Source organism: Pleurodeles waltl, chromosome 4_1 (genome assembly GCF_031143425.1).
Source record: "Pleurodeles waltl isolate 20211129_DDA chromosome 4_1, aPleWal1.hap1.20221129, whole genome shotgun sequence".
NCBI classification, from domain to species: Eukaryota; Metazoa; Chordata; class Amphibia; order Caudata; family Salamandridae; genus Pleurodeles; species Pleurodeles waltl.
This window is the reverse complement of record NC_090442.1, coordinates 372,469,297-372,493,833: the sequence shown is the minus strand read 5'-3', so window position 1 is coordinate 372,493,833 and position 24,537 is coordinate 372,469,297. Positions and strand designations below refer to the sequence as shown.

Here is a 24,537-nt window from a genome sequence, read left to right as displayed (position 1 = left end):
ATCTCCTTGCCAGCACTAGCTCTAACTGCAGGAACCTGACTGCCATTTTACACTTCTTGAGGTGCAACAAGTTTTCCAGCAGGCATAGCTCACAGGTCAGTGCAGTGGTCCGAGTAACCCTCTTTATTACCCCATCCCAGAAGTCTCTTACCTACGGCTGCCCCACACCAACAGGGACATGCAGTGATGCACTCTGGACTTATTGTGTGCATGCGGGGATCATATAAGTATGATGCACAAAACTAAGGTGTATCAATTTGAACCTGGTGTTACTGGACACAGACTTCAACAATGCACAATCCTAGGTCAGTCCACATCTGAGAATGGAGCCACAAGATCTGCCTCCCAAGCCTTCCTTGCTCTCATCAGGACACTGATTTTATCAGCCTGCAGGGCCTTGTAAAACATCTAGATAAGGTGTCGCCCAGACCACGGTGTCAATAGCTGGCCAGTGTAGTCGATACATGTGGCACCACAGGATAAAATGTCCAGGCCGCCTCACCATATCTGACACACCCACGTACTGCAAAGACTGCCCAGGTACCAACCCAACCCAAACTGATTCCATGCTTCCTCGAAGGACATAAAGACATCATTTGGATACAGGTTTCCAATCAGCCCGCAACCTCCTTAGCTCCAGAATGAAATGACATAACTTCCTCTGTCTGGTGGAACAAAGCTAAGACTCACAGTGGCAACTCCCTATGAAAGCGGGCCCTCCTTATCACCACCCTCACCAGCCTCTGCCACACTGCAGCTGTCTGGATCACCAGATGGGGCACCTTGGAGGACAAACACACAAGCCTGCCATCAGCAACCCCAGTAGTTTGGTCCCCTCCACCAAACCTGCCAAGAGATCGTTCTTCCAGTTATTTCCTTCCTCCATTCTTTTTGCTGTGTGCTGCACATGGGAAGCATAGTAATAATATTCCAGGTTCGGGATACTGAGTCCACCTTTCTCCAGTCCCCTTAAAAATGTGCGACGAGCCACCCTACTCCGACTCTCAGCCCAAATAGGCAGGCTGAGTATGATATTCAGCTGATGGAAGACACACTCTTGGAGTATGTACATTGAATTCTGGATCACATACAAGCAGCAGGTTCCTGAACCACACAGATTCTCGCAGGGAGCACTCACATGCTCAATATTATATGGTAATAGTTTTTTGTGTGTGTTTTGCCACCATTTTACCCAGATATTAAACGTGATCAGTCTCCCACCACAATCCCAAATCTGGAAAATGCTCCCCAGTCAACTCGACCAACACCACCAGTGGGAACAATAAGAACTTTTGTTTATTAATTTTCAGTCTGGACACCTCCCCAAACTCTCTCAGTAACTCCAATAAGATGGCCACAAATGGCCCGGACACCCTAAGGTAAAACAATGTGTCATCCTCGTAGAGTGAAATGATAAGCCTAGTGTGACCCAATTCTGTCACCCATTCATGCATGACCTCGGGTGTCTGTATTGCCAGTGGCCCTACAGCCACGGCAAACAAGAAGGGTGACAGTGGGCATCCCTCTTATGTGCTGTGTTCTATATACCACTGCTCTGATCTATATTGTACCAACTTCACCCGCACACTGGATTGGTGTATAACAATTGAATCCAGGCTCTCAATTGTGATCTATCCCTATGACTTTCATCACCTCTAGCAAGTGCCCCCAGTCCACTGTATCAAGTGCCTTTTCAATATCAATTGAGGCCACCATCATTTCCTTCTGGCTATTCTCTACCTCATGAAGCACATGCACAAGGCGCCTCAAGTTCAAGGTCATACCATGACTCGGAATAAAGCCACACTGACCTACATGAACCAGTCCATTCATCACCAGTCTAATACAATTGGCCAAGAGTTTACATAATATTTTAATGTCAGAATTTGTCATTGTGAGTGGCCAATATGAGGCAAGATCTGAAGTAATCCCCCTAGTTAGAAATGGGGTCTTTGCTTGGCAGTCAGGCTACCCCCTGTCCAAGCAAGGACCCTCACTCTAGTCAGGACAAAGGAAAAACACACCTAGTTAACCCTCACTCACCCTCTTGATAGCTTGGTACGAGGAAAAAGGCTTAACCCAGAAGCAATGTGTAAAGTATTTGTAGCAAACACACAGTATTACAGTGAAAACACTAGAAAATGGACACCACACCAGTTTAGAAAAATAGGCAATATGTATCTAAATCAAACAAGACCAAAATGACAAAAATAAATCATTCACAAGTCAAAATACGAATTTTCAAAAGAAAAAGAGTATTACTTAATAGAAAACAATGGAAACGATGATTTTACACAAAGTACCTGGTTCAGGTCAAAAATAAACCCGCATGGGTGAGAGTGCATTGTAAAAGTCAGCGATGCATGGTTTCCTTACTCGCAGGTGACCCCGTGCTTCATTTTTCTTCTCTGGTCAGTGATGCATCGTATTTCTCCCTCGCAAGGGAGCGATGCGTTGGTTTATGGACAGAGCGCCCCGGATCTGTGCAGGTTCCCATGACTTTGAATCCCAGTGACGATGTGTGAGAAATCCTGTCCCACGGTGATGTAAAACCGCGCTGCATGAAGTTTGCGTTGGTTATCAGCAGCCGCAAGCGGGTGTTCCTTCATTTCTCCAGCCGTGATGCATTGATCTCCCAGCCACGATGCAGGTAGAGTTTCGATTTGAGCCGCGAAGTGAGTGGCAAGTCGTTTATCTGCTGTGTTGCAGATGGTGCGTTGAAAATGTCCCTGCACGTTGTTCTATGCATGAATTTCAGTCCTTGTTCTGCCAACTTCAGCTTTTAAGGGCCCAGGGACTGGATGGGGCACCACTTGGCATGGCAGGAGTCTCAGCAGAGAGTTCAGGGGCTGGCAGAGGAAGTCTTAGATGATCCTGAGACTTCAAAACAGGAGGAAAGCTCAATTCAAGCCCTTGGAGATTCTTCTCAAGCAGGAATGCACAACAAAGTCCAGTCTTTGTCCCCTTTCTCAGGCACAAGCAGCAACTGCAGGATAGCCCAACAAAGCACAGTCAAAGGCAGGGGCAGCACTTCTCCTCAGCTCGTCAGCTCTTCTCCTTGGCAGAGGTTCCTCTTAGTTCCAGAAGTGAATTAAAATCTGGGGTTTTGGGTCCACTACTTATACCCCTTTCTGCCTTTGAAGCAGGCAAACTTCAAAGGAAAGTCTCTGTTATTTCCAGGATCCTGCATGCCCAGGCCAGGCCCCAGACACCCCAGTATGTTGGAGACTGCATTGTGTGAGGGCAGGCACAGCTCTTTCAGGTGTAATTGACCACTCCTCCCTCCACTCTAGCCCAGATGGCTCATCAGGATATGCAGGTTACACCCCAGCGCCCTTTTTGCCACTGTCTATAGGAGATTTACAAACAGCCCAACTGTCAGTTTGACCCAGACAGGGAATCCACAAACAGGCAGAGCCACAGAATGGTTAAAGCAAAAAATGCCTACTTTCTAAAAGTGGCATTTTCAAACTATAAATTTGAAAACCAAGTTCACTCACAGATGTATTTCAAATTGTGAGTTCAGGGATCCCAAACTCCACATTTCCATCTGCTCTCAAAAGGAAACTCTACTTTAAGAATATTTAAAGGAAGCCCCAATGTTAACCTGTGAGAGAGCTAAGCCATGCAACAGTGAAAAACGAATTTGGCAGTGTTTCACTGTTAGGACATGTAAAACACATCAGTACATGTCCCACCTTTAACATACACTGCACCCTGCCAATGGGGCTACCTAGGGCCTACCTTTAGGGTGCCTTTCATGTATGAAAAGGGAAGGTTTGGGCCTGGCAAGTGCGTACACTTGCCAGGTTCAATTGGAAGTTTTAAAACTGCACACAGGCACTGCAGTGACCGGTCTGAGGCTTGTTTACAGGGCTACTTATGTGAGTGGCACAACCAGTGCTGCAGGCCCACTGGTAGCATTTGATTTACAGGCCCTGGGCACCTCTAGTGCACTTTACTATTGACTTACTAGTAAATCAAATGTGCCAATTATGGATAAACACCACCACTCCAATTTCACATAGGGAGCACTTGCACTTTAGCACTAGTCAGCAGTTGTAAAGTGCCCAGAGTAACAAAAAAAACAAAAATAGAGTCCAGCACACAGTCAAAACCTGGGAAGCAGAGGCAAAAAGTTAGGGGAGACTACGCCAAGGATGCCAGGTCTAACACCCTTAAACGTAGATACCTTACAAGTAAAGCCTTCACACATGCTAGACGGGAGATCCCCTTTCACCATAGCTCCTAAGAAAACCTCCATCAAAGGCTGAGTTAATGCCACCATGAACCCCTGATATAATTCAACTGGTAATGCATCCCCACCAGAGCCTTGTTCTTAGGCAGTAAGTGCAAGACATCCCTAAACTCCTCCAACATATCCTCCTCATCTTGCTCAACCACTGCCACTGCTTCCAGCTGAGGTCAATTTAAAGCTGACATTAAAGCTCTTATCCTGTCTAAAGAGCTATTGTGGCCTCCCTTATACGCTTCCTCGAAATATCACTGAAAGGCTGCCACATCCTCTGCTTGTGAATCCTCCAACACTCTATCCCGTTCTGTCAAATGACTCACAGACGGTGGGCCACTCTTCCTTCAGAGAAGCCAAGACAGTAAACTGTCCAACATATTGCCCTCCCGATGCAGTAGTTGCCTGGGTTGTGTAAGCATATATACATCAAGCCTGTCCCACTTTTCTGCTGTATTACGTCAGACCTGCAATTTTTCTCTCTGATGATGCAGGTTGGTCAGGTCTAGACTCTGCATTCCAGGCAGCTCCCCTTCCTCTATGTGCAGCTCCCACAGCAACAGCCAGTGTACCACCTAAGCACTACCCCCCTCATCACAGCCTTCATGGATTCCCATCCAAAGCAAAACTGCGCTTGAAACAATCTTTTTAAGAATTATTCAAGGTACTCAAGGCAAGACACTCTGCAGAACAGAGCTTGCTCTGTCAGGGAGACCCCTGAAAGGCTGAAGCCTATGCCTTAAAATGTCTCTGGGTGCAACTGCAGGTCTGCACCATCCAGGGGTATGCAGTATTAGATAATAATGGAACACCTATTCAGTAGTTTTATGAGCTTCTGACTCTAGAGTGTAACTAGGTCTTGCTGCTCAATGGCTTCAGGGTTCTGCCAGCACAACAGGAAAAATATGATGCCCTTTCTTATGCAGACGCATATATATATTATAACGAAATGCACAAGCAAAGCCTGATACATCGTAATTGACAGTTACAATCAACTGCTGGCTGTCATGTGGAGCGATCAACTTAAGAATGGTCCACACAGTAAGCAATGACTGAAGTGGCTGAATGTTTATTCTGGTATATGGGCGGTATAAATTCTGTGCAAGATATAAAGGTAATTTGGGGTGGCAGCAACCCTTCCAACTTCATAAACACAATCTGGTCCGGCTAAAACATAGTACTTGGAGATTCTCTGCTTAAGACTTGATAGCTAAGGCACAAGCAGTAAGCAGCTCTCCAGAGAAATGTGTCTCAAGGTCACACAGGACCAACAATTTTTAAGTCTAGAATAAACAGAATAAACTTAGATTAAAAAAAAAAAATTAAGAAAAAATAACAAGCAAAATACACCAAAATTATTGAAATTGAATTAGAGGAAAACGTAAGATATAACTTTTTTTAAGTTTTCAGACAATATTCACCTACAACAATAAAGTTCTAATGTAAAATATTATTTCATAGTTGACTGGGACGTAGTAGTGATTTCAGGCAAACTGTTAAGGCATGGAGGTTGGATAGTTTTTGGTGCAAAAATGCTCCCTGGTGGACAAAGAAACATTTCATGGCTATTGAGGTTGTTTCACTGCTGGGAATGATGTGTCATCTCACTCCTGTCCAAAGTTTACCTTCAGGCTTATAACCTTATTTAGAGTTTGTTACATGTGATATTCCATCACAAGTATGACTGATATCCTCTCTAACCATACTATAGCAGTTGTAATATGGCAGACAGGATATCTGCCACATTTATGATGGAGTATCCCTTCTGCAAAACTTCAAATCAGGCACTAAGTCACTTTAATGGTTCTCACAATGCACCAGGTTGGGCATGGGGAGAGGCTGTAGCCAAGCATGGATCCAAAAGGCCGGATTCCTTTCTTGTGAGGTGCTGATGAACTAAATTAAACTGTTACGAAATGCTCCAAAAGAGAATATCTGACTTTCTTTCCAGATGATAGTGCACCTATTCCTGGGAAGCTTCTGTATCTTCTACCCATCCTGAGAAGTGGGATAGTAAATAAGTCCCACTTTTCATCATTTTTAGGAGCCTACTGCCTGAAGGCCCTCACTGTAGGCATCTAGACACCATGTCTCTCACTAGCCAGGGTTGCTGCAGGGACCAGGCCTCTTTGGTCAGCTGAGCCCTCTTAATTTAGGAGTCTTTCTGTCTTTGTTCCGTGCAGCAAACAAAGTGAAAGCCAACCACCTAACCCTTGGAGAGCAGTTCTAAGCCTTGTGAGCCAATAGGCAACAGGAGTAATTAGAGCAATTGGGTCCTTTTACACCAGCAGAGGGTAATTTCTTCAGATGCCAGTCTTAGCTTGTACTTGTCAGTGACTGGCAATTTGTCATCACCCAATCAGGTTGCGTCTTCTCGTACACCTCCCCTAAAGTATGGAACGACCTTCCATAGCATAACAGAGCCTCCTCATGTTCTCTTGAGTTCTGCAAAAAGCTGAAGACCTGGATTTTAAAATAATTAAGGCTTTAGAGACCACTGCCTACCCATCTGTGAAGCATTTGGATAGCCTCACAGTTGATTCGTGCCCTATACGTATAGGCATACCATAATATGACTACTGTGTCTCCCTATCTCACCTCCTTTTCAGAACTTCCTGTTTAGCTTGCTGCAGAGAATCCTGGGTGCCCTAAATCTAAGACGGCTAACCCCTTCTTCCATCTGCATGGACTCCGGCACTCTTCTGAGTCACTCCGATATTTAGATGATGTGCTGTCCCCTCTCTCAGGGTAAACAAATGGTTTTCCCTCCAACAGGGGATGGAGCCAGAAAGTCTAGGATGCTTCTAATAATGAATGAGAGCAGAACCTGCTGGCTCCATTTGGCATCACCAAGTCAGAAATAAGTGTTAAGACTGTCCTTTGGCATGCCAGGCATTCTTGTCTCCCGCCCAGATGTCTAATTCCTCTAAGTGACCAGTTGTTGACAAGATCCATGCCTTTCCTGATCCCAGAGCCCAAGTCATTGTCCTGTAGGAGCATGACTGTTAATTTTCAAGCAGGAATGTGTACTGAACAACTTGAGTGAAGCTGAGGGGAAAAATGGTTCTTAAAAACATTTCTCTCAGGTAGCAAGCACAAAGTACACATTTCAACGTTTCCACTAAAGTTATAAAAATTCTGTTTACTATAGATTTAGATTTTTGAAACTAAGTGCATTTTTTTCAAGCACTTCCACAGGTGGATATAAATTATTAGCATCTAGATCTTTTCACAGAAAATGTAGCCTTTTCTACTCAGCGAAAACTGCTTCTGGGTAATTGTCTGAGAGCACACTGTTCCCAATTTGCAGTATGCTGTTTTTTTATGCATACAGGGGCATATTTATGAGCCCCTTGCACCACCGTTGCATCACGTTTTGTGATGCAATAGTGGAGCAAACCTTGAAATAATTTCTTTGAGGTCACACAAAGACACTTTGTGTGGCTCTGAATGGCCTCATAGATATGGAGTAAGGCAAGGTAGCGCAAATCGTTCCGCCTTACGTTGCACAAGGGAGGGGATCCATGGGCATTGCAGTGGGTGTTCCCACTCAACACCCATGGATTTTGACTTCTTTCCAGACTTACAAGGACTTGTAAACCTGGGAATGCCTTGAAACCTTACGCCTCCCCGGTGGAGGTGTAATGAGGAAAAGTACCTTTATTTCTCCTAATTTTTTCCTCTTTTAGGTGTACTGCATTCTTCAGCATACACAGAAAGAGGGAAAAGCCTTCATGCAACAGAGACACCCTTGTACCATGGTGCACGAGTGCCTGGATTGGTTCTAGGCAGCCCAATGTGTGCCAGTGCAGGGGGAAAGGACACTAATGCGCCATATGCTACAGATACGGTGCATTCCTGCCCTTTCCTTTTGGTGCAGGGCAGTGCAGCAAGGTGATTTTCTGTACTGCCCTGTACCAATGGGCCTAAGAAGCCAGTCTCGTGGGCCTACACAGCGCACCGAGGGACATAGTTATGAGAGGATTGCGCCAATGTCGTGTCACATTTTGTGATGCAGCGGTGGCGCAAATCTCTCAACTGTATCTTTAGGCCGCGAAAGCCACTTTTCATGGCTTTGAATGGCCTCATAGATATGGAGTAAGGCATGGGTTATCCCGCGCAACACCCATGGATGTGGACACATCCCCAGACTTAAGAGAGCCTGTAAACCTGGGGATGCACCAAAACCCTAAGCCACCCTAGGGCAGGCAAAATTAAGAGATATAGCTTCATTGCTCCTTGTTTTTTCCTCTTTCATTCAGCAGCACACATAGAAAAAGGATAACACATTTATGGATTGTTTCTGTGCAACAAGGTGCCCCTTCCTGCACAAAAACAATCCTTCCTACAATGCAGACTCCCTTGCCTGTGTTAAGGCTAGGCTGCCAAAATGGCACCAGCGCAGAGGGAAAGGACAGGAATGCACTGTATTGCACAAATAGCCACAGTTTTCAGAGTCATAATACCAGCAAACAACACGGGACACAAAAAAGGGAAGAAATCTGGGTTGGCCATATGGAAAAGGCAGCGTTTTTACCTCAATAAACATTACTGTCCCTAGCCTGACCTAAAAACAATGGATTTAAGGATTCTGACAAAAATAAAGGCTTTGTTTTGAATACGAGTCAATGAGGTCCTCAATCTGCACATAGAACCAAGGCCCCCTTACCTAATGCATTAAAATATTGCTTGCCTTCGTTTTGGGAAGTTTGAATGTGTGAACTCCACCGTACAAACCATTCTGTGCTCTTAGGGATAGTTCTCAGGGCACCCAGAGGAGAATCCTCATGATTCCGAAATATGGCTAAGATTTGTTAGTTTTCTAGTGAACATTTTGCCTCTGGTAACATTGGATCATTACACATAAGCAGGCAAGAGTGTATTGGTGTGTACTGTGTGACTGGGAGGAGGTTATTTATTTTGCAGACTATGTTCATTGAGCTTGTTTCTGAAGTCACACAAATCTAACAATTGTCCTATCCAACATGTAAAATGCTCTGTCAGAATACTGAAGGTTACAAAACCTGGTTCAGGAAAAGGCATAAATATGTTTGTCTATTTATTAATTTTGATAGACAATAGCTGAACTAATATAATACTGAGACAATATCTTTGGTAACCAACACAGACCACCACACGACCTGCATTGATAAGAGGTAAATGTGCAATTTAAAGGAGAAAAATGTCTAAAAGGTTGAGGTTCAGCTCCCACTTTCTTTTCAATTATGACTGCAGCAACACCCGATATACCTGGTGGCTTCCCCCCTCAAAATATAGTTCCTGGAGGAAAATCCAGAAGGTGGAGGTTTCCATTTCGTTCCCGGGCAACTCTGTCATAAATTACCACAGTTCGGAATCCATGTACATATTGATGTTTCCACCAGTGCCCTGAGCTTTTGCCACGGCAGGGGCTTGACGCAGGCTCCTGCAGCGCGTGGTGGGGGAGTGGGGAGGAAACACCACAGGTGCTCCCTCGACCGTTCGGAGTGAGGGGACATCCAGCCCAACGCCAACGAAAATCTGTGAGATATTGAAGACTAAAAGGGGCCCTTATCACATTCTGCAGGGCGGGCACATCATTTTGTGTTACGCCACTGAAAGATGGCATAATTCTATTGTATCGATCTTTGATAATATGCATTTCACTTCCATCACCAACTGGGAATAACTTCAAGCTACAGCTTTCTCATGAGTAAAATGCCTCCTGTTCCCACCCCTCAAGACAGATTGGTGAAAGCAGCTCTGATTTTACTATGGTAAAAGGAATAATAAATGTAATGTCTCTTCTGAGGTAGAAATTACTCAATAATTGACCGGGATCTGCCTTCTTTAAAACAAATTTGAGAATTCAGTTTTGCCACAGTAAGTGCCACAGATTCAAAAATGAAAATTTTCTGCTGTTTACATATCCAGCCTCATCAATTATGACAAGTCCAGCCTTCTAGTTTGGCAGTTGTCTTTCATTTCCAGAGCACTTAATGTGGTCTTGCTTTTCTTTTGTTTCGCAGGTTCTTTGACACTACACCACTGGGGTTAATACTAAACCGTTTCTCTGCAGACACAAACATTATTGATCAGGTAAGATTCTGAATTCGAGCCAGTTATAACAATGTCAGAATTAAAGGTGAGTTAAATATTAAGTCGATAATGGAAAGTTTGCAAACCAGGAGAATCAGCTTCGCCCACCCATCCACAGAAGGAAACGCATATCGACTCTCAAACGACACTCCTGCTGTGCCAGCACTGGGCCACGTGCTGAACATATCTGCAAACTTGGTTGCACCAACGCCTAGGTGATAAAGATGTGCTAATCAAGGGCACCCCTGAAATGCGGCACTTAGACCTCGGTTATAAATTGTACAAAGCAGAATTCTGCTTTCCAGATTATCAATGGTCTGGTGTTGCAAATTGTATGGATGCGGGAACACTGGACCTCATTTTACCACCTTGAAAATCTGGCCGGTTATCTCGCCTACATAGTGGAGTTTCCACCCTGCTAGTTCCCTGCAACTTGTAATTGGGGCCTAACTGGAATTTGCTTGCATGTCGTTAAAACAGTGACAGCTTGCATTGGGGCTTCGTTATTTTTCTGGTTCTTAATATCCTCCAGAGGCAAAGGGCAATATGCTGCCACCTATTGGATCTTTTCAAAATCCAATATGTCATCATTGAGCCTCCACTTAAGCCTTCAGCTTTGGCATCAATAGCTCTGAGACGGAAAATCAGCATTTTGTAGCAGCCCAGCCACTTTTCTCCTGGGATGAAATTGTTGTTGTGGTCCGAAAACCAAGCACTTCAGATGTAATGACTTTTTTGTTTCTCTGATTCGCCCCACGAGGCAAGTCAGAAGTAGCCAGTGATAACTATGGTGGGCCTGTGGTTGGGTGGAAAATCACTCCTCTCAGTAAACGACAGAAAAGTAAGTTCTGGTCCCCACAAATGAGTGCTGGTGGCCTCCCCCGGCAACTATTAACTCAAATTAAGCACTGTTCCAGGAGGCATATTGTCTCCAGCTTTGTCCTTGCTATTCAGTTAGTTATTGCTTGTTTCTTTGGAAGTACGCCCCCGACATAAGACGTTCCTGACCATGACCACTTGCTTTTTAGTTATAGGCTCCGGAACTCATTACCTTAAGTAGATATTCTGATGCACTGACTTTGAATGCCGTAGCTATGCCACTGGGAGTAGCCTAGAGGCTACCCCTGTTAAAGTCGATGTGTAATTTGCATGCATTATGATTTGCTGCATGAGAGTTCCATGGGCTGTTCTTTGGGTTAAGAAAGGTTTCCTAGTCAGTGCTTCGAAATCTTGTTAACATTCTAGCATGAGTAACTGAGACTAAATCTCTGCAGCCGTGAACTACTCTTTGAAATGAAGCTTAAAAGCACCTATGATTGGTGCTCTGGCTGGGAAGGCAGTAGGGCATTCGGTTGAATGCATGCACCCTCATTTTCTTTGTAAAGTATTTTTCTCATGTGTATTAAAGTACTTTCTATAGTGAATCACAGACTGAACTCACAGTTATTATTTCCTGTTATTCGGTTTACTGATTTCTGAATGCCTAACTCTATGTCGATTTCGTTGGTAAACCTTGGACTCAATCTCGCTATTCTGGGAGCGGTACATGTAATTAGGGTTAGTTTTCTAATTTAGGGCCAGATGTAGCAAAGGGTTTTACCCATTTTGTGTCTATGGGAAAATGTGTTTGTACATTTGGCCCTTAGTGCCTTCCAGACAACTGCAGCGCAGAAACCTCTGACTGCCATGAGGGCCTAGAGACCAGATCTCAGACCGAGCTACTGTAATAATAGACAAGAGCGTGCACCCTCTGAGAAGCACAATTATGCACAGAGGCTTGAAAGACTACTGCATGGCTCTCTCTGAATTTCAGTGTACCCAAAGCGTCTGAGAATAATCTCAATAAAAAGTATTATGGGAAGAAACCATATTCAGTTTTGAAAAGCTCTCGGGGCAGTGCAATTACAAACAACATCACACGAAAGGGCGAAGCTAGTGACTCCATGGGGACAAGTTAGGACTGACTGCCTATAGCCTTAATTCACCGGCACCCCGATTGAACCAACCCCGGGGCACCTCTGCGGCCCATGCACAAACCATTATTACTATTCTCCTGAAATATCAATGGCATAACTCAGAAAACACAATATCGCAAGCAATGCGATGCCAGGTTACATAGAAATCCAGAAACCTGCCATTGAAGAATTTAAAATGGGAGACCATGAATTGGGCTATCTATATATATCGCGGTCAATCTAGAAGGGCAAATCACCCCATCACATTGGTGGAGAACTGGCTGCAAGGCATTAAGATCAGTAATTGGAGACCAAGGCAAGCCCTTTTTTTTATTAAATGTCTACACCAATCCAGCTGCAAAGGAAAAAGGGGGAAAGTGAACCGTTTGATACAAATCATGAGTGATTTAGCCAGTCACCACCCCCAGGCTGATTTATCAATAACAGGGGACTTCAACACAAATCGTTTTCAAGACTCTGCAGAGGTCCTTGAGGGGCCCGATATTTGTAATCATATGCTTCTTCCCGAACAATCTAAGCCAAGAGGCCGTCCTCGTAGTTAGCTGGGTGAGTACATGGTCTTACAGCTAATTAGCATGGGTTGTAAAGTATTTAATGACCGTCCCCTGCAGGATAACCCCCCAAACTGTTTGAGATCACATGGGCGAAGCTGCTCTTTTCTGGATTATACCATTTGTAATGTTGAAATGTTCCCTTTGATTGATTTTTTTTTTAATATCCCCATGGGCAGAGAGTGATCACCGACCCCAGACCATGGTCATAAGGTCCAACCTAAAACATCATTCTGCAGCGAGGGCTGTGGGCGGAGAATCATGCACCGAGACTTTAAAGCATATAAAATGGAGCACTTCCACTTGTGATGCAATAATGGCTGAATGTATGAAATATCTAGATTCTGCCGAAGCCGGTAACGACATGGGCTCGTCTTGTTGCCCAATTGTGGACACGTTTTCAGCAGCCAACCAGTCAACCTGCTCCGTCCAAACAAATTATCACTTCAAGTGTGATAAAAGATTGAAAGAGAGCCTGTAGTAAAGCCACCAGGGCACCTTGAAAGAACCCAAAGTCAAACGACTTACTGATTACATTCAAGCAAGCACAGAAGGCCAACAGGCAGGCTATTTATGAGGAAAAGTGTAAACCCTCAGATAATTTTTGGGCAAAGCTTATTTCTGCAGTCTCCAATTCAAGAAATATTTGGACTCTAATTAATAAACAAGTGAATGGGCCGAGGGGGCTGGACTGTGCAAACATTATAGAAGTGGAGTGGGCATCGTACCTGGCTAATCATTTCTTTGTAAGTGAGTTAGAGGACAATTTTCTGCATAAGGTGTGCAGAGTTCAATTGCAGCTTCAATCAACTCTTTGTCCCAGTCTCAGATTATTTGTATTCTCAGTCTGGAACTACACCGCCCTTCTTGCATAATCTATGGCATATCACATCCAAAGCAAAAAGAAATGGGGCACCAGGCCCCAATGGTTTGCTTCAGGTGCTGTTTAAACAGGACAAAACCTTTTGGGCGGATTGGCTTACAAATTTCTTTGGCTATTGCATGAGGTGCTCGAGAATCATGACGCAGTGCCATAATTCATCCGCTGCATAAAGGAGGCTCAAGGTCGGACCCGAACTATCACAGGGTAATAGCGCTACTTGATGAGGCCAAATACTACGCCAGTTTACTTTTAGAGGATCTGCAGTCTTGGGTTGAGCTGAAGGGGCTATTTCCATTGCACCAAACTGGGTACACTGCTGAATACTGTACATTAACTAACTTAACGGTGGTATATATTCTGATGGACAAGGAAATAACATCATGCTCTCTGCTGCACTGCTGCTTTGTGGATTTCAAGGCAGTGTTTGATTTGGCCCCAACAGGGATTCTGTGGGCCAAATTACAAAAATGGGGAATACCCTCCATGCTCCTGGAGGCAATAATCGAGTTGCATATGGATTCTTGGGTCCGCATTAAAATGGGAGACAGTGTCTCCCTCTTGAGGAAAATCTCCACATCTCATGGTGTGAAGCAGGGATGCATGCTAGCTCCCCTGCTTTTCAATTTTTTTTTATTGTGGATTTGTCAACGCTACTTGCTGCTACTAACTGTCACCCCCCTAAGATCTGTGGTTCATGGATTAGGCACCTGCTGTATGCTGACGATCTGCCAATGTTTAGACACACAAGGGTAGGCCTTCAGTGGCTGCTCAACCAGCTATTGTCCTATACAGGTTCCAATCACTTATAGGTGAACTTGTCAAAATCAAAGGTGGTCTCCTTTGGCAAAAAATAGCATCTGCTAAGCGACTGGCACTACAACAGCAATAAAATCAACTCAGAACAATCCTACAAGTACTTAGGGGTGCATATTGACGCCAGAGGCAGCCTTGTGAAGCAGCAAAAAGAGTTGGAAGCTAAAGCCCTGGCTCTGCAGGTGACCCTTTCGAAATTATTTAAATATCCTTCGGGGGTCAAGTCTTTTGGGGTCTACGCTGCTGAAAGTCATGAGAGCTGACCTGTTGGAAAATTCAGATAAGCAGAGATAGTTGTATGTTGAATAATTTAGTCACCAAGATCTTTAAGAGGGTTTTCCAGCTGTCAAAACGTTTATCTCTTGCCCAGATTAGACTTGAATTTGTCCTCCTGGACCAGTTGATAGCCAGTGCTGGTGCTTATTGCAAGCTGTGTCGCAAGCTACGGGGGCGAAAACAGGCAGTTTGGAGTCATTGTTATGAATGGAAATGAGTTCCAGTGGCATAAAGCAGTCACACTGTTTGTACCTCGAAGACTGCCAGCTGTTATTTAATGTGAAAGATCTTTGGGCTATTAACCCGAACCAACTAACGTTCAAAATAGTCATTAAATAAAGTGTCCAGTGATGGTCTTTTAACTCAGATGGGGCCTCCTCGCGTAAGCACACCTTGGCAGTTCTTAACACCTCTCAGTCAGCCTCCCCAGCCAGGTATCATGCGTGCACTTACAGTATTTATTTAACGGAAAGATGTATGGCCCTTAGAATTAGAGACTGGCATTTTTTGAAAAATTCACCTAGCTGGCGACAGATAGTGGCTGGATTGACTTGCAGGGGCTGCAGCGGATAGGAAGAATCCTTTGCACATATGGTAGGCCTTTGCCCAGCATTACTGAAGGAACACAGATTCAGACAGCGGGGAGAGTGGAATAAACTAGGTGTCAAGCATGTGTGGAAAAGTTAGAATTGCGTCTTTAGACCCCAATAACACAATGCTGAATGTCTTGCTGACAAAATGTCTTATTACTGCCATAAACGGGTTTACCTGCAACTAGGGCTCATAGGTGGCTATGTCGGTGATTCCCGGGGGCCTAGAAGTTAGCTTTTAGTTGCACAAATCGTGAACCTTAGCTGTGTTCCCGCCTACCCTTGTTTCGTTTGACTGTATGATTAGGAGCACTGCGAGCAGTGACTGGCTGTCTGTGAGGGTATTCTTTGCTCTTGCTCCATGGTTGTCTTAGGACAATGTAACTACAACTGGCTCCTGCGCCATACACAGCTTTGATTATTTTTTTTAAGCCAATGTGCTTCTTTTTTTAACACAGCCATTGTGGCACTAAGCACGCTAGTACTTTAGGAAATTATACTGCAGCTTTTAGCAATCACTAGTGCAATATCTTTCACGCTGCGGTCACAGTAGCTGGGCTGTTACGTTAGGTTTAGGCTTCTTCTGTGCTGCTATTGACATGTAGTTGTCCCTATAGCACTGCATGTCAGCTTTCCTGAATATATCTCATTAGCAAGCAGCTTTTGTAGTCACCATTTTCATGTTTTTCATTGTTAATTGCACTGACTGATATGAGTGTTCTGTTTTCAGTTGCAATAATGGTCTTAAAACTTTGTATATGCTTAGGAATTGAGTGTTTTAGATGTTTGTTAAGGGGACTTTTGTTTTTTTAAATTGTAATGCATTTTAATATCTGTACAATGAACACGGATTGGTATTGTATATAGAGTTTCTTGACCAGCCCAGGCGTAAAATGAACACTGTAAAACAATGCATTGTGCCCTACATTGTCTGGAAGACAGAATGAGGGTGTTATTTGATAAGACACATAGGGACAGTCAATATTTTAAGCTGCAGGTTGCAGCTATCTCTATGAAAGGCCAACCCGTAACGTGATATTCAATGTGAACAGCGGTTTCATACATAAAACACAAACACAACAGGAGCCTCACAGACAGAACACAGTAGGATAAGATTTGATACATTGATGAAACTGACAATCTGTTTAGGGCAAAGTAATGGGAACATGGTACACACTTGAGCTGTGTCATTTCTCAAAGAATGTGAAGCTTTTAAGTGTACTGAAGACAAGGACCAGAAGGTTCCCTGGCATTCTGTGGCTAGCGGCTCGGTGTTTCCAGAAGATGTTCCCATATTATTGGCCTAACACAAAAATGAAGAGTGGTCCGGGAAAATGACGTTTCTTGGGACTGTACCTTGCTGTACTTCTAAAGATTGATGACACCATGAGCCAGACACGGCCAGGATATGTTAGTTTGTAAAATGCTCTCAAGCAAATATGCGCGACTGTGTTTTATCAAGCACGTCATCCACATGCCTCGCTGTTTCAATAAGGGGAGTGGTGTAGTCGTAGAGATGACTGTTTTAACTGCGCAGAAGTGAGGGTGCAACGCTTCTGTTAATGCAATTGCTTGCGGTTGGACACGTCAGTGGAATACCTATGTTTCATGTACATTGTTCTGAAGGAATAACTACTCTGACATTATTATTTCCTTTACGACAATGCAAAATGTGTAATTTCTGTCACCAACTTTCAGTTAGTAGCTTAAATCAGCTATTGAAAACAACGTTACACGGAATCAAAGTAGGCATTTTTTTTAAGCCAGACCGTTACTCCCTGCGCGGATGATGACTTCAGCGAACTAGTCACAATTCTGCATGTAATTTCTATGCAACTGGGGTCTATTTACTCGATGACGTGTTTAATGGGTGTCCCTGCCCTAGACAATCAACAGCAATTAGCAGACTGTCGAAGAGCAAGGGGTCCACCCAATGACGTCATCGAGATTCAAAGGTTGTGTGATGTCCACTTTTGTCAACCTTGACGTTTTCATGCTTTGCCATCCCTGGCAGTGTATATGTGTGAAAAATAAAGAAATTATTTTTAATAAATTACATTTTCTAGGAGAGTTTTTGCTGTGTGCCACACTGAGCCAGTAAGCCGATGAAGGTCTCAGCTTTGCTAAAAGTTAGGGCTGCAGGGGGGGTGTGGTCTGGCCACAAAGAAAGATGGCTGCTTAATCGAAAAGCTCTGCGTGCCCGCTGGCGCAGCAGAGGCCAATAGAGTGATTCCGGCTGTGGGGTCATCAGAGCTCTCTGCCTCTCCCGCCCCCTCCCCAGTGTATCGGAGTGGGGGTGGGTGGGAGGCAGGATCACAGCCCTGAGCACAGCGCCCTGCTAAATGTCCGTCTGCAGGAACAACTGCGGGAGACAGTGGGCCAGGCCCGAAACTGCAGCCCACAGTAATGGACCTGCCAGTCTGCATCATGCCTGAATGAGGCACAGGTCCCCGCACTGAGCGCCTTCCAGGTAGTGACGCCTCTTCACCCCAGTGGCTCTTCCCTCAATTTATGCCCATCCGGGTGCAACATCTGCTGTAGGGCACTGGGATTCTTCACATCTTTTCTTACCCTAATTATACAGACCGAAGACATCCTGTGTTTGCCCGCCTGCCCCAAAGTCTGACCCACTGTGACCAGCACCACTGTCCCCCACTCACTTTATGTCATGGCAGCACGGTGAGGAGGGGGGGGGGGGGTAGAGAGAAGACATGTGAGGCCAATGTGGCCCTCCAGGCCTGCTGGCAATCTACTGGGCCCCTTTTGAGGAAGTTTTGGGAACCACGGACAGGGGAGCCTGAAGCAGTAACCATCACAGCACTCAATGATCCACCCAGTCTACAGCCTCAAGACAGTCCAGCCAAGTGAGCGTCCTGGCTTCTAAAGCCCCCCAACCTGCATGCAACTCTACACCTCCATCAGCTTCTGTGCTACAGAACAGGTCCGTGCTCAGACCCTCTCTCTCACTCTCTGATCGCCCAAACTGTGTAAACTGCGTGGTGAAAAGGAGAACCTCCACCACCTGCACATCCACAGCCAACACTGGAGGCCCGTCTTCCTCAACGCCACCCTCCTAGATGGCCTCGCTTTCCCTATGCCACCAGACTATAAACTGCAGGTCTCCACCGTGGCCCCCTCCCCCAGGATTAAATCCCTCATTGGATCCTCCCTCGCTGGTACCCCCTTTACACGTTGGTGCCCCTGCCATGCCACCATCAGTCGTGCATCCCTTACCCAGCTGATCTCCTTGCTGCCCTTCCCTGAGGGGAGGAACAACCGCCACTAGTAGTCTGACCCTCCCCGCCAGCACCTTTGTGGGTTTGGGGCAAAATTGGAACTTTCCTGTCTAGACTCTCCTTCATCCATTGGAGGGACTCTCCTCCACCCGAAGAAAACTGTCTCTGTCAGAACCTCAGCATGTGAGATGTCCTGGGCACACATCTGGGATGCTGTGGGGTCCCACATGGGAGCTCTCCCCATCTGCCCTAAGTTCCCCCTTCTCTGACTTCCACCTTGGAGCTGCCTTCAGCAGGAGTCTACCATGGAGTGCATACTGTAGGAGGGTACGGCGGTAGGCCGACGACTGGAAGGCATGAACTCCAAAATCACAGAGCTGGTGGCTGAAACCAAATCCATCCGCTCAGTGATCGCAGGCTTCCAGGACAGAGTGGAGTGGGTGGGGCAGCGATTGGGGGCCATAGAAGACTGCCCCAACATCATACTGGATAGGGATCAGGAATCATCCTCCTGAGGAACAAACTCATGGACCTATAAGACAAGAGTCAGTGAGACAATGTTTGCTTATTCGTTTTCCCCGAATGTGCAGAGAGGGCAGACATTAAGAATTTCCTCAAGAGCACACTACTCACAGGTCTTACATTCTCCCCCACAGGAGATCCAACATGCACCTGGAATGGGCCCACCGAGACAAGAAACTTTGGGGTGACCTCGCCCTCTGATAGGCTCCATCATGAACAAGCACAACAGCACCTCACTGCGGCTGGGCCCAAAGTTCATACGATTTAGAGGGGCACAAGATCCGTATAGCCACAGACTTCTTGCAGGAGACCAACTATAAGAAGAAAGCGTTCTTGGCCCTCTGGCCCTAACTTCAGCAATTGGACTTCAAATTTGGCATGTTTGAGCCTGCCCGTATGTGGATCATGAAGGATGGCAGATCCAGGGACTTCCTTGACCTGTACACCCTATGCCACTTCTTGGAAGATCTCACTGACCACACCATGAACCATGCTACCCTGAACTGCTGGCTAGTCTCCCGCCCTATGTCCCCCTCCACCACCAGGCCCGGAGGCTGCTGGCACTCTGAACGGTGCCATCATAGGAGCAGAGGAATGGAGTGACTGCCCTGCTCTCAGGATGACAGAGATCTGGCTCTCCAGTCAGTGACAGCTATCACCCAGGACCAGGGTAGTGACCAATCATGTTCACCGATGAATTCTTCCCAGTATGAAGACTGAGATCTCACTTCTGGTGCTGTCATGCCAGCCCCCTCGTTACCTGCCGTGCACTAAACTGTGCTGAACTAGACACGACCCCTGGCTCCATGTCGGCAAACGGATGAGTATACCACTTGCACCTGACTATCTGTCTCTGAGACTGCCTTTGTTGTCAGATGTTATTGCTTGTTGCTTAATGGCCACAATGTATTTCTATGATCCATTACCAATGTTGCTAATGTTCCCAATGTTGCATTATACGTTTGGCTGCACTGTCACCCTTTGTTGCAAGTATACATGCTTATGTACTGCTCTGTGAGAATTGTTGATACTTACACCATTGGGGCTGTTTCCGCCACATTTACTGCACCTGCAACTTGGTGAACGCCCTTGGCACTACTGCCCCCAGGCTCCCCTCCCCCTCACCCTGTGACCTATGACCTACCTTTTCTCACCAGACCTTGCTTCAATCTTCCACCTGTCCTGATCTCACCACCCTCTCCTAGCAGGATCGAGACGGGGTGACTGTCCAATACTGACCTTCCATGGCACACTGACAGACGGCTCCACCTCACCACGTTCCACAAAACACTACCACTGGTTACCATTGGGCCACAATATAGGATAAACCCTGGCCTGACATGGAACCACAACCCCCCAAAGGACTGATTCTGATCATATCCTAATATCTCAGCGAGTGTGTCCACCTCCCGAATCCTTGCTGTGGCCCCTCTGGCATGCTAGTGCTACACGGTTAGACCCACAGTTAATGGAACTAGGTGTTCCCTGGGGCCCACCCCTGGCATAGAATTGGTTTACACTCCCTACCAGAACACTGAGCAGTTTTTCCCGTATTACACCAGAGGATCCCCCACACCAGATCCCTCCCCTTGTAGGAGGCTAGCCCACTATGTAGTGTGCAAAAGCAGGCATGCTGTGTAGAGGGTCCAGGCAACCACGCTTTGGTTTGCAGAGGTAAAAAATAGACCACCTAATGCTCTAATTTTTATGGTAGCTTGGTCGAGCATTTAGGCTAATCTTGGAGAATTGCAAATCATTTGTTGTACACACAGTATCAATAAATAAATACACACATTCAAAAAATAATTCAAGACCAATTTACAAAAATAATTCAGATTTTCATAAAATTTTTAAGACCAAGATCATCTCAATTGGGTGAGTACTTTTTAAGTTATGAATTCTTAAAGTATAGAAAATGTCTCAGTTCTGTGTGTAAATATGCACCATAGGAATCAATAGAGAAATAATTTAAAAATACATACAAAACTAAGCAATGTGTTTACCAATGTCTCCTTTTGCAGATAGGTCGAGGTCATTGGTGGGCCGTGTGGACCAGCTTGAGAAGTTTGAGTGGCTCATGGTTTCGGTGGGAGCAGCTGTAGTAAGTTCTTGGAGCTGGTGCAAGGAGAGTGTGGTGGGTCACCTTGCAGTGGCGCGGTCGCAAGGGGTGGGGGACCCTTAGAGCACAGTTGGATCTTTGGTGCAGGGCACAGGGCAGTCGGGCCCACAGCAAATCAGTCAGCCTGGAGCTGTATGCAAAGTTGACCATGGAAGCAGGAGATAAGTCGCTTTGAGGGTCACTTGCAGGTCAGCAGGGGTACTCTGGTAGGAGGTCCTAGTGGTTTCTGAAGTCTGGGGCTTCCTCCTGGTCCTTTTTCAGTCCAGAATGGAACGTACTTCTGAGAGTCTGATGTGAAGTGACCAGTATCTGGGACTATTACATGGTTTCACCACTGGAGGCTGCAGTGCCACCAAACTTGGCCACTGGTCAGTTTTGTTCTCATGGTTTTGCAGGTGGATATTGGTTCAGCTGCAACATCCAGGCTGTTGGTCAGCAGCAGGAAATTCAGAGGGGTGATTCTCATTTGAAAGTCTCTACCCATAAATGTCCTCAACTCCAGACAGATGCTATGTTTTTGTAAAACTGAAACTTGGGGACCTGATGCTGTGTGTCTGCTCAGTCTATGGTCCCACAGGCTCCAAGCATCCATTCTTCTTACAACTCAATCACCTCCTTACGGAAATTGGCACCTCTCACCATCAGGGGTGACTGGAACCTTGCATGGATGTGGGCTTGAACTGCACTGGACCCTTAGATACTGGAAACAATGCCGACAGGGCCCTCCTAAATGACATGACCTCTGATCATAGCCTGGTAGACCACTGGCGGTTTTCACACGCAGCAGATAAGGAATACACTTTCTTATCCACAGTGCAAGGCACCCAATATCGACTGGACTACTTATTGCTTTCCCACTGGACAGTGGCTCTCGTCCAGGAATCACAAATCCTGGAAGAAGCATTGTCTGATCACTCTCCAGTCTTGCTAGCATTGAACCTAGGTTTAAACTCCCCAAGCCGAAAGCTGTGCCACCTGAGTGTGTCACACTATTGCACCCCTCAGGGCCAAAAACAACTCTGCACTCACATCTTCTTGTACTTGTGTGACCATAAGGGCTTGTGTCTTCTCACACGATCCTATGGGTGGCAGCAAAGGCCACCATATGTGGGCAACTCATGAGAGATGTGGCCCTAGATATTAATAGAGGGCAGCCTAACAGAAATACTTAAAGGTAGACATTGTGACCCTCACATGCCTCTACACTGCAAACCCCCACCGCCCCGCCAAAGGCTTGCATGGCCCTTAATACACTGTTCACCACCAAGGATGCATGCGCACTCAAGAGGCTCAAGGGCTGCCACTATTAATAGGGCGAGAAAGCGGGACCCCTCCTGGCAGCGCAACTGCGACAACAGGAACCAGCATTTGCTATCCCTGCCATATGATCCAAAGATGGCTTGCTACTTACACACCTGCAAGAAATAGTCAACGAATTCGCTTTGCCGCCTTCTACCGGACACTTTATGTGCTGGAGGTGGCAGCAGACCCTACCCATTTGGAGGTTTTTTATGATAGCATCCACCTTCCTAGACTTAATGACTCAGACAGAGACCTATTGGATGAGGAGATCCAAAAAAAAAAATTGCACAAGCCATTTCCGGCTTCCCCTATTATAAGGCCCCGTGGAGTTTTATGAATGGACTGGTGGGGATGTAGTCAACACCCTTCATGACGCCTTCTGTGAACCTGAACAGTCAGGTTTCCTTGTCTCCATCTCATCAAGGCAGCGGTAGAGGTCCTTCCCATGCAAGGACAGGACGATCTCCTCTGTTGAAGCTATAGGCCTATATCACTACTCAACGGGGATATCAAAATACTCGCCATTATCCTCGCAGCCCGCCTTCACAAGGTGATCCCAACCCTGATCCACCACAGGCAGGTGGGTTTCGTCCCCAGTCGCACCTCATGAAATCACTTTCATACCCTCACGCACTCTCTCTGGGCCACCAAGGACCTTCAGGTTAAGGCGCTTGCCCTCTTTCTGGATGCCAAGAAGGTGTTTGACTGTATAGAGTGGGGCTACCTCATTGCGATCGTGCAACAGTTCAGCCTGGAAGAAGGGTTCATCTCCAAGGTTCTCTGGCCCTATGGCTCCCCCTGGCTCAAGTCAACTGCAGCAGCTTCCTGTCAGAATCATTCCTGATTAGACACAGGACCCAACAGTGCAGCCCAGTGTCGCCCCTGCTGTTCCTTTCAGCAATTGAACCCCTCAGGGCGTCCATATGTCAATCCCTGCTACTCTCGGGTGTCCTTATACCAGGAGGGTCCTCCAAGGTCTTTCTGCACGTGGATGAGGTGCTCCTCACCCTCACAGAACACCCACAATCCCTCCTGGCCCTGCTAGACATCACCACCAGCGAAACTCTATCCATCTCCCGAACAACCACTTGTGCGGCAATAGCTGGGTACCTGTTTCATTGGTAAGGATTGCGCCTGGGGTCTATATAAACAGGGGCCTGGAGCGCATGATAAAGGACAACATAGATGCCTTGATAGCCCACATAAAACTTGACTTTGATAAATGGTCTCACCTTGGACTATCTATGTGGGGGTGGTGTACAGGTGGTCCAAATCGTGACCCTGCCACTGTTCACCTATGTACTAGGCATGCGGCCCCTACTGGTCCCACTGACACTATTGAGATCAGTGGATGCTGGCATCCACTCCTTTGTTTAGGGGTCCAACCTCTCTCATCTGGCCCAGTCTAAACTCCTGGCACACAGCTCTTGCTGCTGTATACGTGTGCCCTCAGTTGAACATGGTCTTTATATACCATATTTAGTTTTGGCACTCTGCTGGTGAAACTCTTTACTAGAACTTGGAAGAAAGGAGACCGTCACCCACCAACTTGCAGTTGCAACTTTGAGAGATAAAATCTGTAATGCATTGTATGTTGTTCTGCTCCTTTTGCTTGAAAACCAGAAGAACCAACCTATTTCCAATTTTTATTGCTCGTGGCACAAGACACTGTAAGGGTGCTTTGATCTTATATATGGCTACAGATTCCAAACTAATTTTCAGTCAGGTTTATTCAAATTCTTATGTGGCGGGGAGGGCATCTATACCACTAGCCAACTGTCACTGCTACTGTTTTCAAAAGAATATATCTGTCACGTCATCAACTATTGACTTGTACCTGTGATTGCAGTAAAAATAACTATGTCTGATTGCAAGTCTATTATGGCCCAGGTTTTACTATCTAGGACCACAATTCATCTTTCAAACATCAATCCTCTTGTGT

General features: G+C 45.9%; 1 protein-coding gene across 4 annotated transcripts in view; it reads left to right on the top strand.

The window, feature by feature from the left end:
- The window catches only part of ABCC9 (ATP binding cassette subfamily C member 9), an 843,291-nt gene that overhangs the window by 367,331 nt on the left and 451,423 nt on the right, over nucleotides 1-24,537 (top strand). For all 4 annotated transcript variants that reach the window (XM_069228541.1, XM_069228540.1, XM_069228543.1 and 1 more), the window contains one exon: nucleotides 10,258-10,327. In XM_069228541.1, the coding sequence (XP_069084642.1) occupies nucleotides 10,258-10,327 (70 nt within the window). The remainder of the gene's footprint in view (nucleotides 1-10,257; nucleotides 10,328-24,537) is intronic.